The following is a 16,318-nucleotide window of genomic DNA, read 5'->3' as shown; positions in this document are numbered from 1 at the left end:
TTGTAGCAGAGAAGAGGATATTGAACATGAGCTTGGGCTGCATATTGAATGAACAGGGTAATATCAACAAGTCAAAGACTGGATCCCTGCGGCCCCTCTCTCCTGGAACCCCTTCTTTAGACAGAGGCAGCAGATGCTCCTCAGCTCTGATTTTGTTGTTTGGGGCTGGGAGCTGACTTAATGACCAGCGGGGTTGGGGGGCTTTTTGCCCCTTTGTTTTGTTTTTTTCCCTTCACTCTCTCTTCACAGTTCTGTTTCTATCTGCATTTGTCTTATTGAGTCCAGTTGGTGTCTGCCGGATGAGTTAATTCCCCAATTGAGGTTTTGGTCCCTTTAAACAAAAGGCTGTCTTTTAATAGGACAGGCACATGGCTCTAGTAGGAGGGCTCTAATCTATTCACAGCCATTTTGGGTGGATCTGCACTTCCTATAGAGCCTCAACCCTGAGGCTGATTTACCACCACTCAGCAGCAACAGGGGCACTGTTGCTGCTGATTGCCCCTGTTACTGCTGATTGCCCCTGTTGCTCTCTATCACAAAAGTCCTGAGTGCATTTATAAATCCCTAAGAGAATACACACCACACATATACGGCCACAAGGAGCACAGACAAACAGAAAAACACATACAGGCACACACACACAGAGTGAATCTCTACTTCCCTAGTTTTTGCTTCTTATTGTACCCAGAGGAAAATGCAGCCTGCTTTGGCAAAGAGCCAGCCTCTCTCATCTCCATTAGGTCATGCAGAGTGAGTTGTAGTGGTGATGGATACTTCAGTGGCCCCAGCTCCAATTCCCGCAGGGAGAGGAAGGGACCTTGGTCTACACAGCTTTGCAGCCATGCACACAGCTGTACCCCTGGAAAGGGTGTAGGTGGACTTTAAAATGTTTGAAATTCAGTGTAAAAACAGAATGATTACATTTAACTTGAACACAGATGTTCAAATGGTTAACCTCCTCAGCCGCACAAAGCCCTCGGCTGGTCCATCATTACAAGCACATGTTGGAACAAGCATAGTCTGAATCCACAGAGCTTTATTTAAATTCTAGTCAAGGTCTCAAAATTACAAGAAATCATTCAAAAGAGTTGGCATATTGGATTTGAACGATTCATTTATCAAAAAGAAAGGGCTTCAATGAAACCCTGGAACAAGCTATATATCTTGATCCAGGGCTTCTATATCTTGTGATATTTGTCGAAAGGTGTGGAAAACATTTTATCTACTTTTGAGGCTATTTGAGGAGGAAGAATATTGGTAACATTAGTACTGAAATCTTATTTTGTGTTTTGTTACTACATTTTCACAATTATTTGTCTCTACACTTACACCTAACTTGCTCATCGTTAGTGAGTCAGATTCAGAAATGTCTTCTTCACAACACTCATGATGGGAAGTGTAGCCTTGCATTTACTCATTACTCTTGTCAGTACAGGGCTGGGTCCTCCAGAGCGAAGTAGAAGAGATTCCTGTTGCTTTTTTCGGTCATGATTATATTTTCAATTAAATTAAAAAACTGAAGTTGTTAAAATATCTCCTGCAAGGACCCAGTATGCCTTCCTATACTGTCTGTTGAAACCTCATGGAGTCAGTGTTGTATATGAAGCCCTTACTGACGCCTCTTTATCCCCTTGTTTTATACTATGACTTCGTAACACACAATCCTTTTTATAATACAGGGAGCCTTCTGACATTTGTCTTTGTTGATTATTATTTAAAATATCTGTATTTAAATGTTTTGGAATTTTATTTACCCGTGGCCTCTCCTGCATGAAAATTTGACATGCATTGCTGCAGCTCAGGTTGTTGACCATGAATCAGAGGGGTTATTGGTCCAATCCCCAGCTCCTACTGTCTACAGTGTCTTCTCCTTGAGCAAAACATTGAACTCCAAATTACTTCCGATGGGCATGTGTGGAAGTGAAAAAATCACTTTGGAAAAAACTTTGGTATCTGTCCAATTAATATAATGTAATGATTATTCATTTCTGATAGCAAAATTACTACAAATTTGGCAAGAAAATGCATTTTCCAGTTTTCACAAGTACATTGTATCTAATAGTATTTGTATATAGAGTTGCAACTAACCATTTTCTTTATTGATGCATCTGCTTCACATTTTTATAAAATGTCAGAAAATAATGAAAAATTCCTGTCACAATTTCCTAAAGCCCAAATTGCCATTTTCAAATTACTTATTTTGTCTGACTAACATTTCAAATCCCAAAGACATACAGTCCACAATCACTACGGAGAAAAGCAACAAATCTCGCATTTGAGAATTTAAGAAAAGGAAACAGACTTTAATGCATAAATGGATAATGATTGATGATCAAAACATTTTTCTGCTCTAGAAGTACATAATTTTTTACAAGTCATATACTACTTGTCCGCTAATTGTACCTTGAGGTACATATTTTGCAGATAATGTTGAAGTATGTTTACATCATCATTGAATCATTTAAAGTTATTTAAATATTACATTTTTAAATCAGTTTTCAAACCAGACAGAATAATTACATGTCCACATCTAAAAATGTTGTATATAATTGTTGGTGGAAATGTAAACTATCTATTAAAGTGTATTAAAATAAAAAATCTTAATGACTGACTTCATAAGGTACTATAACAGCCTTCTGGGTCCACCTAACTGCTGACATTGTCATGTCAGTGACTAGTTAAGTTCCGAATGGGAGCTGTTTGTAGCCCTGACTCATGAGATTTAGTCCTCGTGTGATGCTGAAGAGGAATGCTGAGAGTCACCGCGTCTTTGGTCCACACGCATTGCTGACATCAGAAGTTGTGTCCTTTTGGTTCACCTCTCTCTATGTGTGTGTATTAGAGTGTGAGACATACAGTTATGGAGAGATGGAGGGAGTGAGAAAGAGCATGGACATTAGTGAGAAACAGAGAAAATATTCCAGTCGAAGTTTATTTACTCTGTATGTGTCACTGGGTCATTCACTTCCTGCCAGATCAGAGTCAGCCGGTGATGTTTCAGCACTGACTGGCTGCTCTGTTTATATAGTGTATATATATATATATGAGTGTGAGTTGTTTGCCAGTCTTGGGAGGTCCATTAGGAAGAAAATTTACTGTATGTAGCACAGACTAAGAGCATAACACTAAAGGCTTTCACACATCTCTAAGTGAGATCATAAACACTACAACATATATGGCCATATAAAGGCAAAATATTTCTTTTCTCTCTCCACTAATTGGCACTGCAGACTTACTATCACTCCTCCTCTTCCTCCTTCTTCTCTGGGTGGAGCTTTTCACTATTTTTTTTGAGGGTGGGTGAGGAAGACAGCAGGAGCTGGGAGAAAGGAGAGAGTGAGTAAGACCTGGCTGGCTAAATTCACTCTCCCAAACAACTCCCCCTCATACTATCATTTCTCCTCCAGTTATAATGAAGTTAGAGGAGTGCATGTTTTTCAATATTGACCCCCCAGCCAACTGTCACTACTAGATCCCCTGTGGCAGAGGATTGAAAAACAGTGCAGCAGTCCAAATGTGTGTTCTAAGAGAAAAAATAATGAAGAGAAAAAACTATAAAACTTATTTCTCAGTAGGTGGTGTTAATTGTACTCAGTTCAATTTCTGTTGTTTTGATAAATCAGCTGAGTAACATTTCAGTGTATAAGCCAATCCTACATCTATCTTCCTGATGAATGTACAATGGCATTAAGTTACCGAAAGCCTCTTCTCCTTGACTTGATAATGAGGGGTTAGGTGGGATGAAGTTAACAGGGATGAATGATTTGTCTTTTAAAAAAAATGTCTGGTTTAAGGAGCTTGTTAGTTGTTAATGCCTCCTCCTGCCCACAGGAGCTCAAGAGCCCCTCTAGCCTCAGCTGTAGTCCTGTACTCTAGTGTCTTCCCATCCACCCCCAATAAGCAGCTAAAGTGCCAGGCTAAGCCTACGCAGAGCAGACAACCCCGGGTCTTATCTGTGGAATGCCGGGCATCTTCACAGAGGATCTCCTCTGCACGCAGGAAGCTGTATTATCTCAACGCCCCCGTCTCCTTTGATTGTCTCCTGGGACCTCTCTCTTTTCTGTCTCACTTTTAGATGTTTACCTTCCTCACTCTCCACCTCTCCCTCCGCCTTCCTCTCTTTTTCTTTGTTCAATTTTCTGTCTGTCACTACCTTTTTTTTCCCCCAGTTTTTTTCTCTCTGCACAGCCCCACAAATTGAAATGAAATGCTTTATGCTGTACACAAAGATACTGTACCTTTATGTTTGCTCTTCTGAAACTAGTAGAGAGAGAAGCTCAGGAGTTAACGGGACAGATGTAAACCAGACAGAGCCCATGATGGAGGATAATGATGATGCTGTCTTTTGTGGTCTCTGCAGTTTTGCATGCCTTGGCATTTTACAGGCTTGCATGTTTTTGGGACTGTGGTCAGCTAGCCTGGCAAAAGAACAAGCTCATGATTCTCAAGTTGCTTTATTTTTCCTCTCATTCTCTACTGTGATCTAAGTGAATCCAGCGTTGGCATTGTCAAGATATCCTCATTGTGCAGTTTTATATTTGATCCATTTATAGTATGCAGTGATCTGTGTCTGTGTTAAACAACAGTTTCCTGTTACTGCTTGTTATGAATAATTACTAACAGAAACTTAAAAAGACCGATAATGCTCATGTAACATAGAGGCATAAAACATAATCTTAAAGAGGCTTGGACAATGCAAAAGGATCAGTTAAGGCTCCAGAATTATTGGTTAGATAAACGCAACGAGTTACTAGCAGCACTGTGTGATTTGGTTTTGTATCTCTTGTTGGTTAAGCAGAGGGGGTTTTTAAAGATAGAAACTATTATGTGACATTGTGTAGGATTATTCTTTAGTAGTCGAAGTTCCCGTGGTTAAATAGTAGAGGAATACACAAAACATTTTTTGCCACCATTAGTCAAGTAGATATTTTTTCACACAATGGAAATTAGCTGCCCTCTTATCTGAGCTGAAAGGCTTATATGTAAAATGGCTACTTATGATATTTCCACAGGATACATGAGTACAATTGTTTATATCAGTTACTGGAAAGATACAGTGAAAATAAACCTTGTAATGGAGAAATGGAGACCTGGATTTTATAATGCATTCAGAGGTCTGTGAGACCCTCTTTTCCCTAGACCATCTTATTTTGGACATATCTCTGATGGTAAAAGTGATAAACTGTAGGCTTACAGGACTCGACCCTGGATCAGGTTACCAAAGCAGTGCAGTCTGCCTACTAAACAGTGATTTAAACCAGGTTCCTGTTTCCCCAAGGGGGGCTTACAGTTTACACAGCATGCATTACTGATGCAAAGCCACGCTACATGATCCATCATTAGACCAAACTTTACCCAGCTGCTGTCTGATTGATTCACACACACCTATAGATCACTATTCTGTATTAATTTTTGTTACAGACAGCACTGACCTGGATCATATTCCTTTGGCTGTGGACCAGAGTCCTGAGATACCTCAACACTACTTCAAAGAGTTGACTTTATATCAATCACAAGTGTTGCCCAGGCTTTCTGTTTAACAGCGATGATGTAAAACTTTCATCATGTCAATCTGGCAAAGTAACCAATTGTAACCTAGTAACCAACCCAGTAATTTGGGTGTTGGATGAAGTGAACTTGCAGTTATACGAAGAAGTATGATTGTACAATGATTTGAGCGCAAATTACAGAGTAATGTTAGTGCGACATGGTTTTGTACCGACACTTACTACTTAGAGTAGATTGTGGTGAAAGCTGCTGCACTGTCTGAAACCAACTGTTCTTTCTTACGTGTACAGGTTACAGATAGCTAAACAGTTATAGATCAGTATTTTTAAAGCTTGGTTTTTCTTTGAGACAAGACCACTAGACCGTTTAACACAAACGTGTGATGTAACTGGAAGTTCATCATGCTGTGACCTCTTGCCTAACTTTAACAGAGTATTTAAAAGTGGCGATTGAATCTATTCTCTTCCATTAAAGCTTGTGTAATAAAACCTTGTTCCTGCTGGTATTAACAGTTCATCTCTTACAGGAGAAATAGTCACATACTATGAGGGCTGAAAGTATGCAAGTTTTCATTACAACTAAAAACCACATCAGCAGATTTTACCGATTTAATACACTGTCAACCAAAAAGGAGGTAGAGTGATTTGTTTGTATGACAACCTGAAAACTATCAGCTATTCATGGCACATTATTACCCATCTCTTCCCGTAAAAGGTGTTATAGTTACATGAAAGGTTTCTTGAGGAATTGGTGCCTGACCTTGTTGACTTCAGTGAGTTTTATGGCATGGTCTTGTGATTCCTCAGTAAGATTTATTTATTTTAAATTTAGTTTATTCTGATTTAGTCCATTAAAGGTCCTCAAGGTAGATTCACCTCAGTGATATTTATATTAAGGACTGAAAAAATCTCTACCATGTTCTCAGTTAATGGTCCGCTCAGGGCTCTGTGTTATAGGACATTTTGTTTTGGAGCTTTGCCAGGCGGAGAGAATTTTGTTATCCATGGATGGAGAGATCAGTTGTTTTGGTGACAAGTTGCTGAACACTTTATTCTGCCACTGAGTTCTACGTCATACGTCTCTGTAGGTGTCTTGTGTGAGAGTGAATAGTGTGCAGTCATTAAACCATTTGTGGTTTACCCTAAGTGTTGTCTGTTTTTGTGTCTTGCTTGCTATCATTGAGCGGAAGGGTTCAATTTCTGTGCAGCATCTGCAGCTGCAACTTAAGGTAAAGTTTCAGTGGCAAAACTATGTACATGTGATGTGATAATAATATGCTGCAGTGTTATCAAATACGAGTCATCAGCACCACTGATGCATTTGTCTGAGCCCTGTACCCAGGCTCATATACTTTCTAGAGGAATACAACTCTTTATTTTTTAGTTGACTCAAGTGTATTTTTAGATGTGAGGAAACCCACTAATTGGTACTCGGCTGCATTAATTCCATTTAACCATTGGCTTTCTCTCAGTCAAATATTATCAAATCAAAATATCTTGATAGGCCTGTGTTGCTAATTTATAAGACCTGTGTCCTACCAAAGTGTTACATTAACTTGCCTAGGCCTCTTTTTGTGGGGTAATCAGAACCTCATCTCTGTAACAGAGTTAGCAGAGTTGCATTATGTACATAATCTAAAATTCAGAGGGTCAGATACCAGGACAGAGGTTTCTGCTGTGGCCTCGGAGAGCACAGGAGCAACACCCTCAGTGCCTTGGCTTTTACTTCTTACTACAGGCAGAGTTGACAACACACAGTTCGCTTTGTTGTCAGATATAGTGCATGTGGACCACTAAGAAAAGTCCTCCCACTATCTGACTATTGCATTCTGCTTCCTTCTGCTCTCTCTTCCTCTTTGTTGCCATTTTGTTTGAAAATCAACTATTTTGTCTGCTTTTTAAAATGGTTGCTCAGAGCTGCAGTGATGCATTGTTTAGGCTTTTAGAAAGCTGTAATGTTTTATATTGGAAACCGTTTACTATCTAGGCTTTCTTACTACCTTCTGCTCACAATACACCAGTGCCGATTGTTTATTATAATAGCATAAATATTTGTTGGCGTGACAGTCAGTTGTCTTCTGTCTTTCATTCTAAATATATAAACCGACTTGTGTCAGTATTCAAACTTGTCAGGCTGATAAGGGTTATCAGTGTGGGTTATAAAAGGGAAAACAACTGTCACGAATCATTTAACCTGTCATGTTCAGGTGCTGCTTGGTGAGAGGGAAGCAGTGGGTGCGGCATGCTGAGGCCACTCCCCCTGGCTCAGGATGAGTGTCAGAGATGGCGCTGCCACCATGGCAACGAATGCAGGTGGAGGAGGAGGAGGGGGAGATGGGCCAGCTAACCCTAACGATCATGATGGCCGCTCATACCTGCTCCAGATATACCCACGGCTGGCTGCCCAGCCCTCCACCTGCTGCAACCTTAGGTGAGTTTCCTAAAATGTTACTGCCAGAGACCTTAAAATTAGCATCAACCTTCATTTTTAGCCATGATGTTTTTAAAACAGATCAGAGGAAGTATTGTAAATCAGCATTTATCAAACTAAGTAATTATTTTTATCACCTCATCAGAGTGCAGAAGGATGCAACAGCAGCCACTGTGATCTCGGACGCTGCCACGGCACTGGGGCTGGACCCTGGCCGCCTGTATGTGCTGGCAGAGGTGAAGGAATGTGGTGGAGAAGAGTGGGTGCTGGAGGCTGGAGACCTGCCAGTTCAGAGGTTTCTGCTGTGGCCACGGAAAGCCCAAGAGCAACACCCTCAGAGCCTTGGCTTTTACTTCTTACTACAGGTAGAGTTGACAGCACATTGCTCACTTTGCTCTCATATATAGTGCATGTGGACCATTAAGAAGAGTCCTTGTATTCTGTTTCTTTCTGCTCATTCTTCCTCTTGTTGCCTTTTTCAGTGAGGAAAAAAACAAGTTGTCAGCCTAGGTAACCTGTTACACGCTAATGATTGCAAAATATAACAAAAAAGGCAATTAAATTTGCCACAGGCAGAAATTGTCCCAATATATTTTCACCCTTCTAAGCACAATATATAGCAGGAGCACCTATGAGCTCAGTGTCATTGAGCCTGCCCTTAGCAATTTTGACTGGTTTTAAGAAATTCAAAACACCCAGAATATTTTATCTATGACAGAAAGACCTTGTCTCGGCAGTTCAGTTTTACAGTCTTTTTTCTTTTCCTTTTCCCTGATCCAGGAGAGGAACCATGATGGCTCTATCTGTTATGTCCACCTCCCACCTGTGTCCAAGGAGCAGGAGTCACAGCAGCTAGCAGCCAGGGGCTTCCTTCCACCTCCACAGGACGACTTTGCAGACCTCTGCAACCTCCCCGTCCTCAATGAGGACAGGATATTAAATAACCTGCGCACACGCTTTTACAAGAAAAAGATTTACACCTATGCAGGCAGCATCCTCATCGCAATCAACCCCTTCAAGTTCCTGCCCATCTACAACCCGAAGTACGTCAAGATGTACGAGAACCACCAGTTGGGCAAACTTGAGCCTCATATTTTTGCTATTGCAGATGTGGCATACTATGCCATGCTCAGGAAGAGGGTCAACCAGTGCATTGTCATCTCTGGGGAAAGTGGCTCAGGCAAGACCCAGAGTACCAACTTCTTGATCCACTGTCTGACTGCACTCAGCCAGAAGGGCTATGCCAGCGGGGTGGAGAGGACCATACTTGGGGCTGGACCAGTCTTGGAGGTAAGATGCTAGTTATGTGACAGTGTTTGGCTGTGTCTACTCCACCAGTCGTTTTGGCTGACAACCAGCTCATGTATGTTTGTTTGTTTGTTTGTTTGTTTGTTTGTTTGTTCATTTATTTATTTATTTATTTATTTATTTATTTATTTATTAAATGTAGGTAAGTAGCGAAGAAGCATATCCCACTGTCGCTCAAAGTTTAGTGACCTGATATGGTTTTAGGAACGGGTTAATGCTTGTGAAGAGATGAGAGATGTGATAAAATCTGTGGTATAAAAGCCAATGTCTGACCGAATAATTCCACATGTATTTCAACATGGTTATTTTTCCTGTGTATACAAGTTGGGGTAATCTACAAATATTTTCATTAAATCTCAGACATGTTTCTTGGTGAAATGAATAGACTTTTGATTATAAGTACATTAAGTGTTGCCAGCTTTCTTTCACAAATGATAAGGATAATGGTCAAAAACAACATGCAAAAAACCCCTTTGATTTCCTTCTAATAATTTCAAACTCCAGTAACCACCACCACCCCCAGAACCCAGACAGCACCTAAGCCCTATAAAAACTTAGAGAAACCCCTGCATTAGCTCTGAGCTGTTCATCTGTTTGTCTCATCAGTCACATGGAAATCAACTCATACCACAGATGATGTGTTATAGCTTTTCATGCTTAGTTTCTGTTCCTCAATGGCTTCAATCAGGAGTGAAATGCATTGCTATTTTGATGAAGTCACATCCGACAATGACAGTGGTTCCTCAAAAGTGACTCATCATGTTGCCATGGCATGCAAAAGCACACACACACAAGCCAAGGATGCAAAATGAGAAAATGTATTTTCCGGCTGTGACCCAGCTGCACTTTTGTTCATGGGCTGAAATAATGGTGCATATAGTAGTCTGTGTACAGTGTAAAAGACTTTAACATAAAGACTATGGTTTACCAAGAAAGAAGAAATGAAAAAGAGGATGGGAAGTTGCGCCATCGACCCTTTCATGTGTCCCCTGGCTTTTGAAAATGCTGTGGGAATGTAGAAAAGATAGGGCTGTTTCTTGGTTCTGTCTCTACGTGCTTTTATGCAAACACTGATGTTTCTGATTATGTATTTGCAATGTAAGTACTAATCTTGGCCTCTTTGGCTAACTGATTATGTAACTTGGTTCTGTTTTTGACCATTGAAATATGAACAACTTGAATTTAACTTGGAGCTGTTGTTGACCAGACGCTAGTATTTCTTTGTTGCCACTTCAGTCAGGTGACTGTGCTCCTCTTCCTGCTTCCTCCTCTCTGAGAAATTAGATGCTTGTAGTGACTTGCTCTCTGCAGCTGCTTATAGGACAGAGTAAACCATAGCTACAGCCAAACTGAAACAGTAAACTTTGTGTAAGTTACAGACAGCTATTCGGGAAATATTGATCAGTAAATAATGAAAACTCAGTAAATGTTTTTTCTAAAATATTATTTTTTTCTCACTGCATTGTTGAACATTTTTTTATTTGTTTATTTATTTATTTATTTATTGTCCTTTTCGGCAATTTTGAGTTTTTTCCAGTCAACTATAAAAAAGCAATGGTGTATAACTTTGTATGCTAACAGGCATTCAGAAAAAGATATTGTATGGGGTGTCACCAGTGAGTGAGGGCATCTGTCTGTAAGACCGCTGAGGGTGTCTTTATGCTGCAGACAGTTAAATGACCAGGGCTCATTGCAAACTAATGCTCTCTGTGTTTGGTGACAAAAGAGGCACATACAAATATGTGCAGACAAGTAGACATCTGTTACCTTTTACATTGTTTAACAAGAAATGGTTGCATCATGAAAGGTAAGTTACTACAAAGCATTGTATTTGCTTGTCTTTAATCCCTGGGCTACGTGGCAAAGAGCAGAGTTTACTTTGTTTTGTTTATTTTTTTTCCCTGTAATGAGAAACGGGGTATCCTCCACTTTCACATATGGAAGAATTTACCTCCAGTCAGACCTCAAGCAGGGTGACTATTGTGAAGTCATTTTCAGTATTCACATCCCTCCCTTTCTCTTATAAGCAACAGTCCATTGTGAGTGTTGTCTCACATTGTACTCTGCAGGCCTCCATCACTGGAAGTTTAACTCCACTTATTATGCATATTTTCAACACTGTAGACTATAAGACTGCCATGCAGTTCTGGCTCAGCTGAATTAAACAATGTTTTGTGTGTGAAGGTATGTGTGGTGTGCTGGGTGGTATGAAAGTGCGTGATCCCAGGCCATTTAATTTTTTAGTGTGTTTCCCTATGAGCAATGTAATCTGGATGTATGTTTGTGATTTGAGATATATGGCGGTAACAGATCGATAAAGATATAATGAAATTCTGCTTGAGGCTGCAGAGTAAATGTCAGACTGGGATACCCTCTATTTTTGTAAAATCAAATGAATACCATGCAGACAAAAAGCTAGTTTCAGTTTAATAGCCCTCCTCAGAGTGGGGAACTAATTACTCTCAGGCTGATCTGGAAGTAAATCTCCTCTACATATTTCCTTGTTTTATTTCGCAGTAATGTGGCTAAAAATAGACCCTTTAGCCAGAAAAGCCGTATGTGGAATGTGGTTTATTCAAAGTACAAAATGGTGCAGAAAAGTGAAAACCCCCTAATCTGTAAAAGTTCATTGGAACAGAAAAAATTAAACAGAAGTTTGATGGGAATTAGCCATAAGCGGCTGGCTTGAGTATTGATGACAAGAATACAGGGTAGGCAGCTACAGTAGGTTGCAGCCATGTTGTATCCATCCATCATCTGTTATGTCCTTATTAACTCCACACCCTCTGACTCAGTACTGGAGCTTTGAGTCACAAAACTGCAGCTGCTTTCAGATGCATGTGAATAAGCAGCATCTGAAAGTGCTGGTCCCTTGATGTGTGTCAGTCTGTCAGAGTCTTTGGTTCCAGATGGTTAATGGAAGGAAGAAGGGGGAGGTGATGGAGAGATTTTCCCCTCCATCAGCAGAGTTCTGGTCCCTTTGGCAGAGACACTGCCACTCTGCCGTTCACTCCCAGAAAGCAGTTTGTGTGTTATCCCGGTCCAGAGCTGTGGTTGCAGGAGCAGACAGGGAGACGGGTTCGGTCTTTGCAGGCCTAGTCAGTAGAGGAAGTGGAGACAGGATTCCATTTGTGACCAGTCTGTCAATCATCCTGGCTATTATACAGCTGTACATTTCCCCTTTAAGCATTATTGTAACCAAACATGCATTTTAGTCACAGAAGTTGTTAAGTGTAGGCTGTTGCTTTTAACATTTTTTTCGACATTATTACATACTAAGAGACCCTCCTACTTAGTTTACGTGAAAAGACTCTTTTGACAACACGCGCTAACTTTTGCAGCATGCTTCTAAGATGGCTGACATGAAACGAAAGTTGCATTGGAAACAATAACTCCTCTGAAATTATGTTCCTGCAGTTTCTCTCCACACAAATAGTCTACCTCTGGTGGTTCTTTTTCTGATAACTTCCAGCCAAGGCATTTTTAAGGGAGTGTAGAACTCTATTTTCTGTCAGGTTTACTAAAATGGAAGAATTTTACTTTGACAGAGTGGTTTTATTCGATTTTTTTTTTTTTTTTTTTTTTTAGTCCGGGAAGTTGATCAGATTACAGTGGTGGAAAATGCAAAATGTGTGTGTGTTGTGGTGTGTGTGTGTGTGTGTGTGTGTGTGTGTGTGTGTTGTGTGTTGTGTGTTGTGTGTTGTGTGTTGTGTGTGTGTTGTGTGTGTATATCCCTAAGCTATAGAGGAGGTCTCCAGGCCTGGGTCACATTTTGAGGAGATGAGATCATCGCTTGTGGTGCTGGACTCTGGCTGTGGGCTGTGTTGCTGGTAGATTGAATGTCCCTGACCAGAAACCTTTTGGGAAAGCCTCTGTCCTACTTTAGAACATTGTACCGATCCTATTCTTTTTATTCTTTATACTATATATTCTTTTCTTGTAATTCCCCTCCTTTCTTGTCAAGGGAGAAACTGCCTTTAATACCTTCTGCAGTTTGAACCAATATGGCTTCTACCTGCAGAACAGCTCACCAGCTCTAAAAGAGTATTTCACTTGTGAACTGGTCCAACTGGTTGCTCCTCTGTTACAGGGTTTTCTGGTATCTCTGTTTTCTTTTGGCAGGCCTTAAAGCCTATTTATTCTTAATGTCAACAAGGCCCTCCTCTGTTGCAAAGAGTTCACTGACACACGGCAGGAAATATATTGGAGTTATGTGTAAATTTATAAGAAATATTTTATATTTATAAGAAATTTATAAGAAAACTGTCACACTAACATTTCCTTGATAAGTTTTTGAACAACAAGTTTGCAATGTTCTGAATTTTATAATCCACGTGGAGCTTCATCCATGTTCTTAAAACTAAAATTTAGTAAGTGCTGGATTTGAAAAAGAGAGAGAAAACTAGCATCACATGCCTGAAAAGTCTTTGGAATGAATAAAAGCAAATCTTCAGAAGACCTGGGTGGCCTGGCTCTAATATTGTATATTGCATTTGTGAATATATGAATACATTGGAAAAAAAAATAATGGAATAAATTTAAAAAATTGCAGCAGCCAGATAAAAGATTAGAACACAGAGATTGTACTATTTCTGGTCTTTTACAGCAACATTCTGAATATCTTTCATTTCATCATCAGAAAATAGCTCATTACCAATCCAAATAGCTTACTTGAGATACTTGTAGTATGACCTGTTTATAACTGAAAAGGCAGCTGCTTTGGACATATCTGACCACACCTTAGTTTAGTGCTCATAAACATTGAAAATATTTGATGTCAGGTATGATGTAAGTCATTACTATTTAACTTTCCCATCCGGTCAGTGATGTTATTGATTTAATTGGTGATGAGGAAATCATCTGCTATAACAGGCATAAATAGCAGAAGGATGTGTGTTTGCTAACATGTAGGACTGTACATAAAAAAGGTAAGAATGATGGTTGGATTTTACTAACTCCACAACTGTGTCACACAATAAAGTAAATTAATGAAGCTATGTTGTAGGAAAACCAGAAACAAAATAAGCCATCGATACATCATATCAATTCAGATGATCAGTCACTGAGATATAATAAGGTCTTGTAACTAAAGCCTAACCTGCCAGTTGTTACGTATTCCTTTAGCCTCTCTTGCTAAGTTCCCAGTCTCCTCCATGCCATTCTGTCTCACAGCTTCAGACGGGAAGTTCCTATCATCCGGAAACCTCTTTAACAGGAAGCGGCTACGACACGGGAAGTAGCGGCAGTAGCTCTCACTGCCGCTAGCTCAGAGCCTTGAGGGGTGTGGATAGACCAAAGTATTGTATTGTTGTTCAGGAAGTGCAGAGGAGTAGCTGGCCATTTTGTCTGCGGATCCATTGTGTATCTCTTAGTTATGGGCTGCACCTCTTTATTCCTCAGCTATATTTGGTCAGGCTGGGTGGCATTGTGTATGAGTCTGGGAAAAGCTGGCATTAGTCGCTGCGTCATGTGAATGTGTCATTCGTCTGACACACACACACACACACACACACACACACACACACACACACACACACACACACACACACACACACACACACACACACACACACACACACACACACACACACACACACACACACACACAAATACAAGTCATTACTGTAATCATACCATCCAGGATCGTATTGAAGTTGTGGACATGCTGTTCCTTACAGGCCAAATACAGCTTCCATGTAGCAGTATGATGCAGACCACTTCAGGGTCTATTCATGGTACTGTGACCAAACCACAAGCTGGAGTTTGATGTGGTACCCATCTAGACATGGGTGGAGCTGCTTGAAATGGCTCCAATCTGGTAAAATACCAGACCACAAGAGGAAGAAAACTGGTGCTTAAAAACTTAATCCCAACTATTCTATTTTTTTTGCCTCTGACATTTGTCTTGACCTTCGGCTTGCATTATTTGGCCATCTAATGTGCAGGCACATGGGGTTGACAAAAAAATGTAGAAAAATTCCATTTAAATTAGCGTAGCCAACTCTCCCCTGTACAGTTGTTTAGATTAACTTAAAGTAGGCGCTGGAGGGTGCTGGCTGACTTTTTGAACAGGTGCTTTAACATCATTACTTTTGTATATCAGAAATATAATGAAAACAAACATGGACAATTCTCTGTCAATATAAATACAATTTCACAGGTCAGAAAATTGGGCAAATTGTATGTGATGAAAATGCAGTTAAGTTTCTTATTCAGTCCAAAAGGCTTAACAGAGTTAACGGTATGAATCCAGCAGGCCACTCTGCAAAAGTTTGTACGTCAAATCACTTTTTTTAGGGTAAGGGTGAATTTTGTCAGTTGCCCAAAATGTTGATGCTGCAGAAGAGTTATTATTTGACTTCTATATTGGGTACAGTTTTATGTTCATTGCCATTGGGAGCTGCAGAAGTTGGGTATAAGTTGTGACACCAAATCATGATGTATATGCATAATGTTGAAATGTCTTTGTGGTTTGTGATGTTCAGACTAAACTAGACTTGCACACAAATAACAAAGAAAAGCTGTGTTCTCTGGTTTCCTCCTGGACTCAACTCTGTTATTTTTTTTTTTTTTTTTAGATTTTTAGATGTTTTCCCTAGCAGTGATGAAGCTAATGTACTAATGTTAGTGCATGGAAGTGTCTGACCTGCTTTCCAGCCTTTGCTAATAGCAGCGATCATCTATTACAATCAACTTCTGCCTACTGAAGCAATTAGTTTTTTCTCCCAGCCAACACTACCACCACTTTATTTCCACAATGCTGTCATCAAACACAAGTCTTCTATATGTAAATGTGTAAACAATTAGGGCTTCAGCAAACAATTGTTGTCATTATCAATTAGTCAATCCAAAACCCAATTATGTTCAGTTTAACATGATGTATAACAGAGAAAAGCAACAAATCCACACATTTGTGATGCTAGAACAAGCAAATATTCAGCATTTTTTCTTGATATATTAGTTTAGTAATCAATTTTTGTTTCAATGATTTTCTTTTGATCTACTAATTGATTAATCTCTAATCCTTTCAGCACTAGAATTCTTATATGTAAATCATCTGCCGTGTGAAAAG

At 39.9% G+C, this 16,318-nt stretch overlaps 1 protein-coding gene across 3 annotated transcripts in view; it reads left to right on the top strand.

Moving 5' to 3' along the window:
• Positions 1 to 16,318, top strand: part of LOC120790429 (unconventional myosin-IXb) — a 55,646-nt gene that overhangs the window by 11,551 nt on the left and 27,777 nt on the right. For all 3 annotated transcript variants that reach the window (XM_040127916.1, XM_040127915.1, XM_040127917.1), the window contains exons 2-4: positions 7,715 to 7,938; positions 8,084 to 8,303; positions 8,719 to 9,228. In XM_040127916.1, the coding sequence (XP_039983850.1) occupies positions 7,778 to 7,938; positions 8,084 to 8,303; positions 8,719 to 9,228 (891 nt within the window). In that variant the 5' untranslated portion in view covers positions 7,715 to 7,777. The remainder of the gene's footprint in view (positions 1 to 7,714; positions 7,939 to 8,083; positions 8,304 to 8,718; positions 9,229 to 16,318) is intronic.

This window comes from Xiphias gladius, chromosome 6 (genome assembly GCF_016859285.1).
Source record: "Xiphias gladius isolate SHS-SW01 ecotype Sanya breed wild chromosome 6, ASM1685928v1, whole genome shotgun sequence".
Lineage (NCBI taxonomy): Eukaryota > Metazoa > Chordata > Actinopteri > Istiophoriformes > Xiphiidae > Xiphias > Xiphias gladius.
The sequence above is the reverse complement of the archived record's forward strand: the minus strand, read 5'-3'. Positions and strand labels throughout refer to the sequence as shown.